General features: G+C 35.7%; 1 protein-coding gene across 4 annotated transcripts in view; it reads right to left on the reverse strand.

Moving 5' to 3' along the window:
- Positions 1 to 304: 304 nt before the first annotated feature.
- Positions 305 to 17,349, reverse strand: part of SCAF11 (SR-related CTD associated factor 11) — a 77,611-nt gene continuing 60,566 nt past the window's right edge. For 3 of the 4 annotated variants that reach the window (XM_077170652.1, XM_077170654.1, XM_077170651.1), the window contains exons 7-15: positions 10,629 to 10,687; positions 10,363 to 10,466; positions 9,333 to 9,434; positions 7,656 to 7,762; positions 4,341 to 7,040; positions 3,244 to 3,590; positions 2,239 to 2,457; positions 1,755 to 1,874; positions 305 to 1,461 (exon numbers count right to left, since the gene is read on the reverse strand). In XM_077170652.1, the coding sequence (XP_077026767.1) occupies positions 1,315 to 1,461; positions 1,755 to 1,874; positions 2,239 to 2,457; positions 3,244 to 3,590; positions 4,341 to 7,040; positions 7,656 to 7,762; positions 9,333 to 9,434; positions 10,363 to 10,466; positions 10,629 to 10,687 (3,905 nt within the window). In that variant the 3' untranslated portion in view covers positions 305 to 1,314. The remainder of the gene's footprint in view (positions 1,462 to 1,754; positions 1,875 to 2,238; positions 2,458 to 3,243; positions 3,591 to 4,340; positions 7,041 to 7,655; positions 7,763 to 9,332; positions 9,435 to 10,362; positions 10,467 to 10,628; positions 10,688 to 17,349) is intronic. The other variant, XM_077170653.1, reaches the window with a different exon arrangement.

Below are 17,349 nucleotides of genomic sequence, written 5' to 3' on the forward strand. Positions count from 1 at the left end.
TTTAAGCCATTAATATCTGAACTGAACAGCCTTTGGGTTATTTGGCTTCTTTTCAAAATTGTTATTGGATTGAAAAACAGTTTACCATGAAGAGAACTCATTTTTTCTTTCAAGATGTCCATTAAAATAACGGCATTATAAAACTTTCAAACTTACCTTTTATAGAAATTAACATTCTAGAACTTAAAAATTAATCAAATCCTTTATTCCTGACAGCCTGAGACCCCATCATTTAATTTTTCTCCCTTTTCTAAAACAGGTTTTAATGTCTGGAATTTTTCAACATGGGTAATTGGTTGCCATATGGTCATCAAATTAACACTTTATTCATTGTAAAGCATTTGCAGATTTCTTAAGTGCGAAAAGAATTCCATTAGCTATTAGATAGATGAGCAGTACCACGAAAGCCAGTGAAGTGAGCCTCACAATTCTTAGTCCCTAGAAAGAAGGGGCCATCATTTAACAGCAGTTCTCCAGTTAGTACAAATTATTTATCTCTGATGGATAGAAGACATGAAAAAACATAATTTCTACAAAGTCAACACTTTGTCCAAATTGGTCTTCTAAATTCAGTAAAGACTTTACACTGCCAAAATTGTAATCTAGCAAATCAAACTGCTTCATCTCAACTAGGGGGAAAAAAAGGCACAAAAGAAAAACAAGCAGCATAACCTTTATTTGGTGATACAATTGGTGCAGAGTTTTGAACACTAAATTTTACTAATGTGATAACCTTCTATCTAAGCAGATGTATGCTTCTTTAAAAACACACATTAGAAACCCTGCACTTGGTATGCTCTGTTAATATTAGAAATATGTTCCCTGGTAATACATTATTTAACTTCCTATTATTAGAGGGAAAAACCATACAGATCATACTTTATTTTTCAGCCTGACAGAATAAATGCATTATATATATATATATATATATATATATATATATATATATATATATATATATATATCTTCCATAATCAGTGCACTTAGAAGTTTCTAATTTATGCACTCCATTGTTCAATTCAAAAAGCTATACATCTTCCAGTATCCACACTATAACACAGTCCTAGTAAAAATGCACAATCCTCTAAACCCTTTACTTTCCCTTGAAAACAAAATCTTGGGGGGATAAAAAGGATATAGAAGTTGCAGTGCAGAACTATATTTATTTAGAACAAAACATACCCTACATTAAAAAAAATAATTTTATCAAAACCAAATTTCAATCACAGTTGTGTATGATTTTCAGTTAATGGTTCATGTTGAAATTGCACTTTGCAGATATCTCAATAGTGTCCTTTATAGTGCTCCCCATTTTTAGCCTATGTTTTTTTCAGTAGACACAGGTTCTTCTAGGTTTTTCTTTTGGCTCCCCTTCCGTGAATATTTGTATTTGTCTACATAGGCTTTAACAAGATTTGCCACTTTAGTAGAGTTTACTTCTCCGCTCTTACTATGACAAACCTATGAAAGAAGGGGAGGAAAAACTTTTTTTTATACATACTGGCATAAAATCAAAGTAGAAAGCTTCTTGAAAAATAAATTATCCCAAAGAGATGGCCAGAGTTATTTTTTATTTTCTCTTGTTTATATTTCATACCTCATATTAACCTATTCAAAAGGTAAAAAAAAGCAGACAAGAATTAGTAGGCACTAGCTGTTATTATGATTTTTAAAATTAGACTTAAGCATTCCTCTATTAAAACAAAAGTGCTTCACTACAATACATACATAGTTCCAATGAAGCAACAACTTACTTTATCCACTGCTTTCCGTACAATCTCCTTATATTCTTCCTTGGTGATATCTTTATTTTGGTAAAATGGCTTAATGGCCAGTTTTACCTCCTGTGCTGCTTTTTCTTGAATTTGCAATTTCTGATAAGAGGAAAATGTGTAATTATTTATCAAGCATACATTTTTAAAAAAGTACCTTTGTAGATATGAAATTGAAAACAATGCACAGAGACATTATTACAAGGCACACCATCAAGCATTAGTGTGGCAAATATAAAATACTTACTAACAAACATATCAAACATTTCTAAAAATAATCATGAAATAATACCAGCAGCTCATTCATTAGGCATTAACATATCTAGATGGAACCCTTCAAGCAATGGCATTTACAACTATCAACAATAAATTACCTCTACCACTCATACAACAGAAAGGTGGTAATTTTTAATCTTGTTTTTATCATATATAGAATTACATAGGTTGCTCTCAACTTTGAACTTGCCTTGTCTGTCTTCGAGCTATCTGCGCTGGCTTCCACTGTAACACTTACTTTGCTTTCTGCCAATTTTACAGCAGCATTAGAGGGTTTGCTGTGACTTGATGACGCAGTATTACCAGAACTTGGTCCCTGAACTGTTCCCGTATTTCCTGGGGCTGCTGTCGGAGCAGGCAAGACTGCTGTATTCATGTTATTACTTACATGAGAAGCACTAGGAATACCCTGTTTTAAAGAATTATCAATTAATGCATTACTTGTACTTAATATAAGTATTAAAGTAACATATCAGAAATAACATTAAAATGACAAAGTGAGTCAACCTTAGTACTTAAGAAAAATTCAAAATTTAAGTTTTATATATATATATATATATGGCTTTTTGAAGATATTAAGTATATCAAAATGACTCTAAAATTATATATGTGTATTGTAATGTTTTGACAGTAACAGCAACAAACCAGAATTTTAAAAATATTAAAAAAAACATTTGCCTGTACGTCTCTATGAAATGCAGACATAAAACTACAAGCAACACAATGTTTGCAAACTTTCTAAATGCTTTTAGTGTACTATTTTGGGGCATGATAAATTCATGAAAATGCAATGGAGAGTAACGGAAAAGGAGCAGCTTTACTAGCATTTGTCTGAAAAAGACAATATAAGCTTCATTACAGTAATGACTAATTCCCATGTCTCCCAAATTCCATTAAAATAGGGGAAAACGTTAAAGCGCCCACGACTTGATTCTAGTTCAGTTCATAATGTGATGTTCTTAATCTGATAAAAATCTGGTTTGGATATAAATAACAGCATATTTGTACCTCGGGTTTGTAAGTGTTCAATTCATTTTCTTATTGGGGGTGGGGGAGGACAGTGAAAGAGGAGTTGTAAAGGGTTACCATAAACCTAGTCCAACAATTGTTCTGGGACACCAGGAAGCCCTTTCTTAAATGTCTGCACAGTTTTACACTGGCTATGCTGATAAAACTTCAGTTGCTAAAAACATACCTGCAACTGCTTTCCATCTGGCTGTGATGCAATGTAGTTGACTTGTTGGGATGGTGGGGGAGGTGGTGGTGGTGGTGGTAGTCCCTGAGATACACTGGTAGGGGCAGCTACCTGCATGAGAGGCACTCCTGTATGGAGATGCAAGGGTAGCTGAGGGTGAATGTTGAATGGATTGCGCTGAATGTTCACCAAAGGTGCATGAACACCCACTGGATATGGGAAGATATTCATGGGCGGGTGTTGTGCATTCATTTGTTGCTGCATTACATTCATTTGTGGTTGCATCATATTTACAGGTAGCTGAGAACCATCACCTTGTTGGTTTGCTTGGTCTTTTAGGTTAGAATCTATCAAAAGAAAAAAAGCTTGTGAAAAAATAATGTTACAAATCTCTTTTGACAGAGAAGCAAAGAACAACCAGATAAAAGAATTAAATATCAATTCATAAACTCAGTACATCAAAACCAATTTCCAAGTATTTAGTTCAATTCTGTCTTTTCTAAATAATGGGCTGATTTTCTAAAAGAAAATGGTCATCTAAAATTATTTAACAATAGGTATGCATGATAACATCCGTCAACATTAGCAAAGAATCAGTAGCTCAAGAAATACTGACTAGTTAAATAAACTAATCTATAAAACTTTAATTAAGCTACTAAATTAAGTCAAGCTAATTTTATCTTCAACAGTTTTCTCCTTGCAATGTGCTTAACAAGAAAAAGGCAGGATAAAGAAATCTTTGTTATAAGAATGACATATATGTATGAGATTAATGATCAACACATTTTCACATGCACATATCTGAAACTGAAAGAAATTAAATCCTCATAGGAACATCCTAAACTCTTCTACAGCAGCAAATAGTTCTTTAAATATTTACAACTTAAGTAAAATTGGCATGGAGTGAGGCAAAAAATATTTATGTAAAAATCTGTATGTGCATTTATTTCTATATAATGCAAAGTGACTTGTAAACAACTGGGGCTCAATTTAATATAAAAACTATACATAGGGATTTCAAGTCATACAAATAAGACATTAAATTTATAATCTTTCTTTTTTAAAAAGTGTCAAAAAATAAACACAAAGAATGTTACCCTGCTCAGCTGTTTCCTCTTCTTGTCTCATCCATCCAGACTGTGGACCAGAAGAGCTCCTCCCTCGTCGTGAATAGTAGTTTTGTACATCTGCTGGTAGAGTCTTTCTCACAGCCCAACTAGATGCAGATGTCCACCCTGATCTATCTACTGGTGTATCAAATGAGAACTCTTGATCACTTTTCCGTCTATAGGGCTGCTGTTCCACTAACTTGAAAGACTCATTCCCTGAACTATTTGAATTCCCTGAGAGGGGTTTTCGGTTTTGCCACCGATTTTCATTCTGATCTGCACAGGCAAAACCTCCTCTGTGAGTGCCTCTACCATGGTTACCTCTACCACGGTTAGATATCCAACCTGATCCTACATTTTTATTCCAAGAATTCCCTGAATCTTCATTTCTGTTTTCTTCCCAGTGGGAATCTTTTAGCTTTTCTGGATTTCTGGTCCTTGGATCAAGTCCAGAATTTATTTTTTCTGTTATCCAGTTGGGACAGTCGTTTCTATGTTTGTCAGAATTAGGATCATCAGTATCTGCATTAATGTCAGCTTTTCCTTTTCTTGTATTTTCATTCTGCTTCTCTGCATCATTCTTTCTGTACCGATCATTTCCTCGTGGACATCTCCAACCGTCATTTGTCCATCTTTCCTTCCACCGGGGAGAGTAACTATCTCTGTCATTTCTACCAAATGACAAACTCTTGCTTTTGGTTCTAGACCTTGATGGTGACCTAGAACGAGATCTGGACCTAGACCACCTTCTGGTTCTCCTTTCCCTATCTCGATCTCTCCTCTGTGCCTCTCTATCACTTTCTCTTTCTCTGCTCTGGGATCTGGATTTTTCTCTTGAGGAGGAATCTTTTATTCTTGACTGAGATCTCCTGCTCTCTCTAGAAGTATCTCTTCTTGGAGAGAGTGATTCAGATCTTTTGCCTTCCCTAACATTATCTCTCTTTGGAGACCGAGACTGAGATTGCCTCCTTTCCCTTGCAGTATCCTTTTTTGGGGACTGAGAACGAGATTTCCTTCGTCCTCTTGCAGATTCTTTCTTAGGAGATGGTGACTGAGACTTTCTGCTTTCTTTTCCAGTTTCCCTTTTGGGAGACGGAGACTGGGATCGCTTCTTTTCTAGTGCAATATCTTTATTGGGAGACCAAGTTGTAGATGGGGAATGAAATCTCGATCTTCGAATACGTGGCTTTTTGGCTTTATCTACTGTATCAACTGGGCTTTCAGATGCTTGAAATACAGTTTCAACCTTTACACTTACAGGATCAGGTGGTGGCATGTTATTTTCAGAACTGTACTCTGTGGAATTTTCATTCCATTGTTTTGAATTAGCATTTACAGGTGGTTCAATTTCAGACTCATTCTGGTCACTGCAAAGTGAATCACACTCCATAGGTATCATCTCATTATTGTCTTCACTAAAATGCTTCTGAATCTGTTCAACGTGTATTTCTGTAGATCCAAGATGTTCAACCAGAGATCTAGTTTTTTCTTCTGAAGACTTGCCTAATTTGGTATTGTCAAGATAATTTTTTAATAAGTTATTTTCTGAGTCTTGAGTACTACTGAAATTTTTAGTTCCTGAACTATCACATGTTGCATTTTTTTTGGAATCTTCAATTTCAACATGCTCAAACAATTGAACCTCTGAGCTCTCAATCGATTTTCTGTCCACTTTTTGCATAATTTCAACCTCAGAAAATTCTAACTTGGGGCTCTCTACAGGCTGTTCCATTTTTACTGTATCATCTTTATGATGAATAACTTGTACTATGGAAGTCACTGTAACTTTTTCTTCATTAACCACAGACTCTGCATTCCCAGGTAATTCACTTAGAGGACTAGATACAGATTGGTGTATTTCAATTTCAGATACTGAAACTTTAAAAAAATCACTTGGAAGATGATCTGTGCATATATCTGCCTTTAACTCTGATTCTGAAGGTTCAGATACTTGGTCTTGATTTTCTAACGAATTTCCCCCCTTTTCAGAAATATTTTTAGAAACTTCATTTTCTAAACATATAACATCAGACTCTCTACCTATATTCTCAGCTTTTTGAGGTTCTTCCTTTATGCCAACAGGCAAAGGAGGAATTTCGGTACAAGACTCAGAATATGAAGTTTCCACTGTTTCCCCTGTTTCATGGTTTTCCGTATGTTCCTCACTTCCTTCTCTTTCCTCACTGCAACTTCTCAAGCCATTGGCAGACTCATTTTCTACATTTCTTGTCACAGTACAAGTGTTACACTCTATATCTGATTGGTGCTCTTTCTCTAACATAGGTGCTGTGTCCGATTCTGCTGTTCCTTCATCTACTGAATCACTGGAAGATGATTTTTCAGGGGCAGGTATAGAGCTCCGGAGTTTCTTTTTCAGCAAAGGGGGTTTTCTTCCTCTTCTTACAGACTTCCGTTTTGGAGCCTGTCTTGTTTGTTTTTCTGAATCAACTGAAGAGGAAACACTTACAGATGGATTATTGTTATCTGGTGCATCACACCCAGAATTATTTGATACTGGGGACCTCTGAGATTGACTGATTGTTTCAGCTCTTGTGTTACGGGTAGATCTCCTTGTAGGAGTTGCTGCAGGTTTTCGTCTTGATCCTCTACTGCTTGATGTGCCAGAAGTTTGCTTCTTCTCTTCTCCTTCTTGGGTATGTGCTAATGCATATCCCTTGCAAGAAGTACCTAATATTTAAAAAAATAAAAAGCAAGTATGTGATTCAATAAATGAAAAAAGTTTGACTTCAGCTAATTTTAGTGTAAAATAGACATCTTAAGAGATTGAAGCAAATTACACTTAGGAACCAAATTATGAATAAAGGCATAGATACCAATACTTAATAGGAAGTGTGAGATATTTAGCAGCTACGTTTAATGCTACTGACATAAATAATCACCAGATTTCCATCCATGTGGGCAATTTTATAAGGAAAATATTTTTGATCTGGTAGCTGCCATTTGCTTTATGAATTGGTATTCAGACAAAAGGCAAGAGAAAACTGACCAGTTATCCACAAATAAAGACTGAAGCTATTTGTTCATAAATTATTAACAGGGGATATTACTTCTAAAGTTTTATGGTTTAGAAACTGGAGCCTTAAACAGAAGGGAAACTTCTAATCAGTTACTTGGAGACCAGGAGTTGTAATTTTTTTCAGGTAAGAGGGATTTTCTTGTTGGAAAGATTCTGAAGTCAAGTTAGCGTCCAAATATTTGTACAATATTTTACAGCTTTTTACAACACATTTTATGAGTTGAAAGAAAGTAATAAAAACTAGAAAAACATTTTACAAAATTTACCAAAATCTTCTAAAAATAGGGTACTTGTTGGAAAAATAATTCTTGGCAACACAGAAGAGCGGGGAGGAAGACCTTCAGTTTCAATATTCCAGGGTATAAAACCAATTCTGAAAATTCAAAACAAAATGAAAACAAGTTTAATTATCCAAACCAGGTTAGCAATTAACAGTACTTAAACTATTTTTTTTGCCCAAGTAACTAAAAACGTAGATTCAAGTTTACTCATTGTTCAATGATGGCTAACACCTGGTTGCAAAAGGAAAAAATTCTTTGATTAAAAAAATTTAAAAATCTGAATTTTTAAACGGAGATAAAGGATATCAATACAAATCAAATTTATTTCTATTTTAAATAATGCAATTTATGTCAAGAATGTTTAGCTTTTTTTATTTTTTATTCAACCCATAAAAACCCAATCTTTAGGCATAATTTACATACAATAAAAGGCAGAGATTTTAAGTCTATAGTTTGATAACTTTGACCAGTGTACGTACCTCTATAACCACCACCTCAATCAAGAATAAAACATTTCCGTCTCTCCAGTAAGCTCCCTTAAGTCCCTTTGTGCTTCCCCACCCCACTCTACACAACTAATGAATGGATTTCCAACACTATACAGTATTTTAAAATTCCTCAAACTGAGGATGATGGTTCTTTATAAAGTTCCTAGTGTCTCCTGCTTGACTTTCAAGCCACCCAAAGGTTTTTTGGGAAGTCAAACTCAATCCACTCTTAGCAGCCCCCTCCACCCACCCCACAATTTCTAATTTATTTTCGTTCAATACAGGTCTCCTAACAAAAGACTGTATTCATGTATAAGGTAACATTCTGGAGTAGGAGAGAAGCTTGAAAAACAAGGTACAACTTGTACAAAAATATGTAACTATAAGAAAAAGTTTCAAATTATTCATCTCTGGATTTGCTAATTTTACTTCTATTGATATTCCATTGTCCTTCCTACAGTGTGAAGGCCTTATGCAGAAGTATACTGCAATGACATATAAAATAAAGTCATAGCATGTCATAGAATGAATACAAAACTCAGACAGAAACCTCAATATTTACACGAGGGCTTGATTTAAGATATATATACTATGTACATAGCACTGTACTAGGAGCTTCTGGACTTGAAAGAGCAGAGACAGGATGAGAGGTCTGAAAAGCCATTACTGATAATCCTACCATTTAGTTGTTCACCCTTTTAGGTGAATCTAGCATATAAATATCTACTTTTATTAAACAGATAAATTAAGAATTATCTACTTTTCAAGGGATCATCTATAGCAATCTTTGTTAGGCATTTGAAATACCAAAGTTTAATCTCAAAAATTCCTTAGAAATACATGTATTGAATAAAATACTGCTATGCTTATTAATGATTATCTGTGTTCAAGTCAGCATGTTAACATTTTAGTAAGCAATTTTTTAATTATTTTTTGATAAATATTATAAATTCCCATTCCATGTAATCATCAAAGTGTACAATCAATGGTTCACAATATCATCATATAGCTGTGCACTTATCATCACAATCGACTTTTTTTTTTGCATGGGCATGCACCAGGAATCGAACCCAGGTCTCTGGCATAGCAGGCAAGAGATTCTGCCACTGAGCCACTGTTGCAGCGCCCTGACTTTCTTTTGATATATTTTAGTAAGCTATTTTTTTTTTTTTACCTTCCAATGCCAGGTAATGCATCAGGAAACCATGACAAGTCCAGTTCCTGTCTCTTCTGTCTAATCACTGCACTGATTTCATTGTCTTCTACAAATTCTGTACTAAAAAATAAATTTTAGACTTTAATCAGAATTTCAAAAATCTAAACTCTGAGTAACAACCGGATTGCTTCAAAATAGCATAAATTTTTGTATCTAGCATTATGAATCACATTTAAAAGAGTAACATTTTTCCATTTAGACACTTCAAAATGAACTCACACTTAAAATTAGTAAGAATTTTATATTACAAATCAAAATTATATTTAACTGATTCATAAAGATAATGCTTGAAATTCTATTTTAAATGACAGATTAAAACATCAATTCAGGTCAACATCCTCATTATTAAGAGAAAAAAGCAACACTATTTTTACTCTATGTACTAAAGCTGCAGCAAGCAGGGCAGGCAAAAAGTGTATGTGCAATGGTTTCCCACCTGAAACTAAGCAGAAGACAAAAGAAGATAAAGGAGGGTACGGTTACTATAACCAAAAATGTTAGCTCAGCTTTTAAAAAGGATGCTCTTATATAAATATTTTCTTTCGTACCTTGTCAAGCTCTAAAATTAAATCACATATTCATATTCCGTTACTGGTTCAAACAAATCTATATAATTTTAAAACTACAATTTACTCTTCAAATTTCACATATATCCACAAGCTAGACATTATGGATTCAAAGATGAATAGGATCTTCTTTACTAGCCCTCCAAATTTAGCAAGTAGCTACTTCTCTATCACATAAAAAGCTTGTATCGAACAACTTATTAAAAACAAAGCCTACTAGTAGTCAAGACAGTCACTGTGTAACAGAGAGAGGCTCACAAAATAACAGGTTCCTTCTACTAGAGCTAATTTATTTTCTAAAAGAAAAAAATTATAATAAAGTGTACCTTTCATAATGTTTGTTTGGAACCCAGAGTTTAAGTTTCTATCAGTAGTTAATCATAATAATTAACAGCATAAATTAAAAAGCAAAGAATACTAACCAGTAATCTCTGCAGTTATAAGAAGATTCCCCAGTGTGACTATTAGAAGATATATTGGAGAAAAAATTTCTGAAGCACTGATTTAAACAGTTTGATCCTTGAGGCTAGAAAAGTAAAAAGTAGTTAGAGAAACAGCAAATAAAAATCCTCCATAATAGGTAACATTCATAGTAAAATACTTGGATATACCTGAGACACTAAAGTTATGTACTAAAATCATGAAGTGTTATTATCTGAAATAAAGATTTTTCTTTACTTCAACAAACCTTATTTATCTTTATTGTTGCATTTTTCTTTTCCCTTATTTCACAATATGAAGAATTTCCTGTACAAAGACAGAAAAGGACATGGTTACCCTGCCTTAATTTTTATCTAAAATGGTTATATACCAATACTGATTCTGCATGTTGGCAAGAGAAAGTTAAAATATGTAGAAGAGCTGCATTTTGAATAACAATAGCACTTTCATTTATACACTTCTTCCAAATGCTAATTTTACCTTATCTTGTTAAACTGCACCTAGAGGAAAATACAAGGAGCAATAGTAGAGAACACTGGTGAAGCATATAAAACTGCAATGCTCAGAATACATGGATATTAAAATTCTGGTCAACTTTTTCAGCCACGTTATGCAAACTTAAACTACCTTTTAAGGAAAGGCATACACAAGAAGTCAAAACAAGAAGTATCAATAATACAGTTAATATTCCCTTTCCAGTTATTGTCCTAAAAAAACAAGTACTATTAACTTGCCTCAAGAAGAAGCTGAAGGCGGCTTTTTCATGGTTCAGCTCATGAAATAGGAAAGGGAACCGGGGCCATCAACCCTTGACAACCATAAATTACCATTCAGTCACTGCCAGCTGGCACTTACTTCAAGTATCCTTCTTCCCCCTCAAACTTTATAATTAGAGGGAAAAGTAGAAGTGTTGTTTGAAACAGCTTTCTGTTACAGCAACATTTTTGGCTGTACTGCTTATGACTTGTTTTTTTTGTTTTAACTTTCCCATATGGAGTTTTATTTCTATTGGTTCTTCCATATTAAGGAAGATAAAGGATAGTTTCTGCTAACCACAAAATTGTATTAACATCTTCATAGATTGCTCCTGTTTTTCTTTACCATTAGGCCTTTGTTATTAGTCATATCTACCTATCAGTATACTTGTGGTTTGCAATGAACTATATGTACTGTCATTACTTTCAGAACTCTGGAAAAAGTCTACAGTGCAAATGACAACTGTTTTTTACTCTTCAGCCCTGCCTACTTCACAAAGTGCTTATGTTCAAAGTAAATCACCCTGACTAGTATGCCTGTTTCCTGCTATTGCAAGACAGTATGCATGGGCAGTTTATACTGTCAGTCAAATCAGTGATAGCCTACTTTCTACTTAATACCATAGTAATTTCAAGTTACTATACAACAGCTGTTTGGTTGTGTACTTATATCCACTCGTCACACGTTCCACCTAAAACTGTTAACAATGTAATTTCAAAGTAGGGAAGAGGCCATAGGCTGGCTAGCTGAGTTCCAGGAACTTATTGCCTAACTTTGATGTATATTTAAAAAGTCATAATGACTTTTAAAATTGCTTATGAAACCAGGAATGAGGTAGGTACCCAGCCATATTCTTAGAAATAACCACTATTTCCTTTATGTGGACAACATTGCAGCCACAGTGTCTTTTATGCCCTAAGGCTGATGAGCTGTTTTGATTTAGGTTTCATTCAATACTTAATAACTATGAACGATTTACATAATGCTCTTCCACATGGAAGTCTATCTCAGGAAGCCATCATTAGACAGAAATATCAGAACTATTAGTTTTCTGGCTAAAATGCTAAGTTCTGGAAATCTGATCCAAAGCCTATTTCACCTATTTCTGGGTAATTCTCTGATAATTACAGAGCAGCATTGATGACAGTCTGAAAAGTATTCAATATTGGAGGCTTTCTCTAAATTGTGGATTTGTAGAGACTGTTCACAAATTTCCCATGACTCTATCTTTAAATAGTAGTGATACACTTTTGCTATCATTTAATTGTTATCAAAGGTATGCATGCACATCTTTCGGAAGTCAAAGAACACGTCTAGGTTTATAAAGAAAAACTGCAGTCCTCAGACCCACAAATCCCCACTTCTGATTTCTGGTCCCCTAAGGCATTCATCAAATCCTTTAAATATATCTTCTAATAGTTATGTCTTTATTTCTAAATAACATCCTTATACCACTCTATCTTGATTAGATATTTTCACTGGAAAGATAAAATTCTAACCTCTCTGCCACATTTATCAAAATGTCTAGATTGCCATTTTTGATACATCATTGATACAATATAACTACATAAACATTATTCTCAGCTAAACCACATACTGAATTATGATTATCTTTTTGTATACTTTCTTGATAAAGTTAATTAATAATTGCTGATTTCTTCCCTTTTACTCTATTTATCTACCATTAATTACACTAACTCTACAATAAAAGATAATAATCTTCTCTTATTATACTCAAACACCTCAATTCACCCATCAAGTTTGTGCTCCACTCTTTTTTTTTTTTAATTTTTTTTATTAATCAAAAAAAAGAAATTAACACAACATTTAGAAATCATTCCATTCTACACATGCACTCAGTAATTCTTAGTATCATCACATAGATGTATGATCATCATTTCTTAGTACATTTGCATCGATTTAGGAAAAGAACTAGCAAAACAGCAGAAAAAGATATAGAATGTTAATATAGAGAAGAGAATTAAAATAATAATACTAATAAAAAAATATATATACATAAAAAGGAAAAAGAAAAAAAACAAAAACAAAAGATACAAACACACAAACAAACAAACAAAAAACCATATTTCAGGTGCAGCTTCATTCAGTGTTCCAACCTAGTTACATTACACCCAGGTATCACTGTGCTGTCCATTTTTGAGTTTTTGTATCTAGTCCTGTTGCAAAGTCTGTATCCCTTCAGCTCCAATTACCCATTATCTCACCCTGTTTCCAACTCCTGCTGGTCTCTGTTACCAATGATATATTCCAAGCTGATTCTCGAATGTCGGTTCACATCAGTGGGACCATACAGTATTTGTCCTTTAGTTTTTGGCTAGACTCACTCAGCATAATGTTCTCTAGGTCCATCCATGTTATTACATGCTTCATAAGTTTAGTCTTAAAGCTGCATAATATTCCATCGTAGGTATACGCCACAGTTTGTTTAGCCACTCGTCTGTTGATGGACATTTTGGCTGTTTCCATCTCTTTGCAATTGTAGATAATGCTGCTATAAACACTGGTGTGCAAATGTCCGTCTGTGTCTTTGCCCTTAAGTCCTTTGAGTAGATACCTAGCAGTGGTATTGCTGGGTCGTAATCCATTCTGCCATTCTATGTCTTTTGATTGGGAAATTCAGTCCATTAACTTTTAGTGTTATTACTGTTTGGATAATATTTTCCTCTACCATTTTGGCTTTTGTATTATATATATCATATCTGATTTTCCTTCTTTCTACACTTTACTCCATACCTCTCTCTTCTGTCTTTTCGTATCTGACTCTAGTGCTCCCTTTAGTATTTCTTGCAGAGCTGGTCTCTTGGTCACAAATTCTGTCAGTGACTTTTTGTCTATAAATGTTTTAATTTCTCCTTCATTTTTGAAGGACAATTTTGCTGGATATAGGAGTCTTGGTTGGCAGTTTTTCTCTTTTAGTAATTTAAATATATCATCCCACTGTCTTCTAGCTTCCATGGTTTCTGCTGAGAAATCTACACATAGTCTTATTGGGTTTCTCTTGTATGTGACAGATTGTTTTCCTCTTGCTGCTTTCAAGATCCTCTCTTTCTCTTTGACCTCTGACATTCTAACTAGTAAGTGTCTTGGAGAACGCCTATTTGGGTCTATTCTCTTTGGGGTGCGCTGCACTTCTTGGATCTGTAAATTTAGGTCTTTCATAAGAGTTGGGAAATTTTCAGTGATAATTTCTTCCATTAGTTTTTCTCCTCCTTTTCCCTTCTCTTCTCCTTCTGGGACACCCACAACACGTATATTTGTGCGCTTCATATTGTCATTCAGTTCCCTGATCCCCTGCTCAAGTTTTTCCATTCTTTTCCCTATAGTTTCTGTTTCTTTTTGGAATTCAGATGTTCCATCCTCCAGTTCACTAATTGTAGCTTCTGTCTCTTTAGATCTACCATTGTAGATATCCATTGTTTTTTCCATTTTTTCTTCTTTGTCTTTCACTCCCATAAGTTCTGTGATTTGTTTTTTCAGATTTTCTATTTCTTCTTTTTGTTCAGCCCATGTCTTCTTCATGTCCTCCCTCAATTTATTGATTTGGTTTTTGAAGAGTTTTTCCATTTCTGTTCGTATATTCAGCATTAGTTGTCTCAGCTCCTGTATCTCATTTGAACTATTGGTTTGTTCCTTTGACTGGGCCATATCTTCAATTTTCTGAGCGTCATCCATTATTTTCTGCTGGTGTCTGGGCATTTGATCAGATTTCCCTGGGTGTGGGACCCAGCTGGTTGAAAGGTTTTTCTGTGAAATCTCTGGGCTCTGTTTTTCTTTTCCTGCCCAGTAGGTGGCGCTCGTCTGTCTGCGGGGCAGTCAGGCCGGGAAACCGCGCGTGGAGGCGGGGGTCGCTGGCCGCCGCGGCTTGGGGGAGTGCCGGTCCAAATTGCCCAGCTGGCCTGAGACACCAAGCGTGACGGGAGGGCCCCGCCATCCAACGTTCCCAGTCAGACCGGGGAGCCACGTGCGTGGAGGGGACCCCAGTCGCCAGCCGCCCCAGCCGGGAAAACGCGCGCCCCTCAGGTATCTCACCGCAGCGGATTCTCCCTGCCCGTTCAGCCGTTCCAGAATGGGGTACGCTGTCTTTTTGGTCTCTGTCGTGACTCCAGGAGCTGTTTCGTATTGTTTCTGTTTCTTTAGTTGCTTTTCTGGAGGAGGAACTAAGACCCGCGCGTCTTACTAAGCCGCCATCTTCTCCGGAAGTCTGTGCTCCACTCTCTTGCAAACACTCTTCCTTTGTCCCGCTCCAATCTGAACTGGTAATTCTCTAGAAGTTGCTGTTCAATTGTAATTCTGGGACTGCCCTTCCATCATCTTTTTTTTCTTCTAAATTTTAAAAAAATTTTGTATTGCTATATGCATATATATATATATATATACATACCATGATCATTCAAAGTGTACAATCAGTGATTCATCTTTCCCTGGATGCCTTTGTTTGGCATTTCTATAGACTTGTTTTAATTGGGACATTTTCTCAGCTTTAGAACTGTAAACTAGCAACTTATTAAACTCCCCCTTTTAAAAGCCATTCTGTTTCTGGTATATTGCATTCCAGCAGCTAGCAAACTAGGACACTCAGTCTAACTTTTTCATGTTGGAAGGGGCTGTCGATAATATGGGATAGGGGGATGGAACTAGATGGTGTTCTGGAGAGGCTGTCCCTTCTGCATATCTGGATTTACCTGGTCTAGGAATCCATCTGGAGGTTGTAGGATTCTGGAAAGTTACCCTAGCACATGGAACCGCTGCAGAATCTCATATAATGTCCTAGCTGTTCTTTAGGATGCCAGGAATGGTTTTGGCTGTGTGCCAGTTTGAATCTGTTCTGAACCCCAGAAAAGTCAAGTTCATTAATCCTCATTCACTATTGCTGGGTGGGGGCTTTTTGATTGTTTCCATGGAGATGTGACCCACCCAATTGTTTGGTGGTAACTTTTGTTTAGATGGTGTCCATGGAGATATATCTCCACCCATTTAAGGTGAGGTTGATTACCGGAGCCCTTTAAGAGAGGAATCATTTTGGAAAAAGCTTTTAGAGCCACCAGAATCAATAAAATATACACAGCCAGAGACCTCTGGAGATGAAGAAAGAAAACACACTCAAGGAAGCTTTGTGAAACAAGAAGCTGGGAGAGAAAGCTAACTGACATTGCCACGTGCCCTTCCCAGCTGAGAACTTCATTTCCCTTTCTTGAGTGATGGTAACATCTTGTTGATGCCTTAATATGGACATTTTCAAGGCCTTAGAACCATAAATTTGCAACTTAATAAATACCCCTTTATAAAAGCCATTCTTTTCCAGGTATATTGCATTTTGGCAGCATATAAACTAAAACAGTTGGGGTCTGGCAAACTATGATAGGTAGCAATGGCTATCTGAAGCTTGTGTAAGAGTGAGCTCCAAAGTAGCCTCTCAATTCTTGAACTCTCTCAGCCACTGACACCTTAAGTGTTACAATTCTTTTCACTCTTTTGGTCAGGATGGCATTGTTGATCCCAAGATGCCAGGGCCAACTGCTTCCCTGGGAGACACATCCCATGCCGCCAGGGAGAATTTCACCCTTGGATGTCATGTTCCATGTAGGGGAAAGGGCAATGATCTCACTTGCAGAGTTGAGCTTAGAGAGAGACCACATCTGAGCAAAAAAAGAGGTCCTCTGGAAGTAACTCTTAGGCATACCTATAGGTAGGCTAAGCTTCTCTGCTACATACATAAGCTTCACAGAACAAGCCTCAAGGATCAAGGGCTTGCCCTACTGACTTGGGTGTCCTTAAGGTTTGACACAGTATGAGGTTTCCCCGCCTTCCATCATCCCGAATTCATTTTTGTCTTTTTTCTGGGTTGGATCTCATTTTTTGGATCCCATATTGTTCCTTCATTTACTTTCTCATTTTAATGAAGCATATACATCCTACAGCAGAATTCTAATAAAGGGTGAGTAGGAATTAACTTCTGAAGTCCTATGCATTTGCAAATGTCTTTATACACTTGAGAGTTTGGTAACACTTGATTGGAAATTTGGTATGGTATAGTTTTCTAGGTTAGAAGTTATTTTCCATAGAATTTTCAAGGTATTCCTCCATTGCCTTCTAGATTTCATTGTTATTGTTGAGATTTCTGATGATATTCTCTAATTCTCGATTTTTTTGTATGGGACCTGCTTTTTCTCTCTAGAAGCTCTTAGGATATT

This window comes from Tamandua tetradactyla, chromosome 7, assembly GCF_023851605.1.
Source record: "Tamandua tetradactyla isolate mTamTet1 chromosome 7, mTamTet1.pri, whole genome shotgun sequence".
Taxonomy (NCBI): Eukaryota; Metazoa; Chordata; class Mammalia; order Pilosa; family Myrmecophagidae; genus Tamandua; species Tamandua tetradactyla.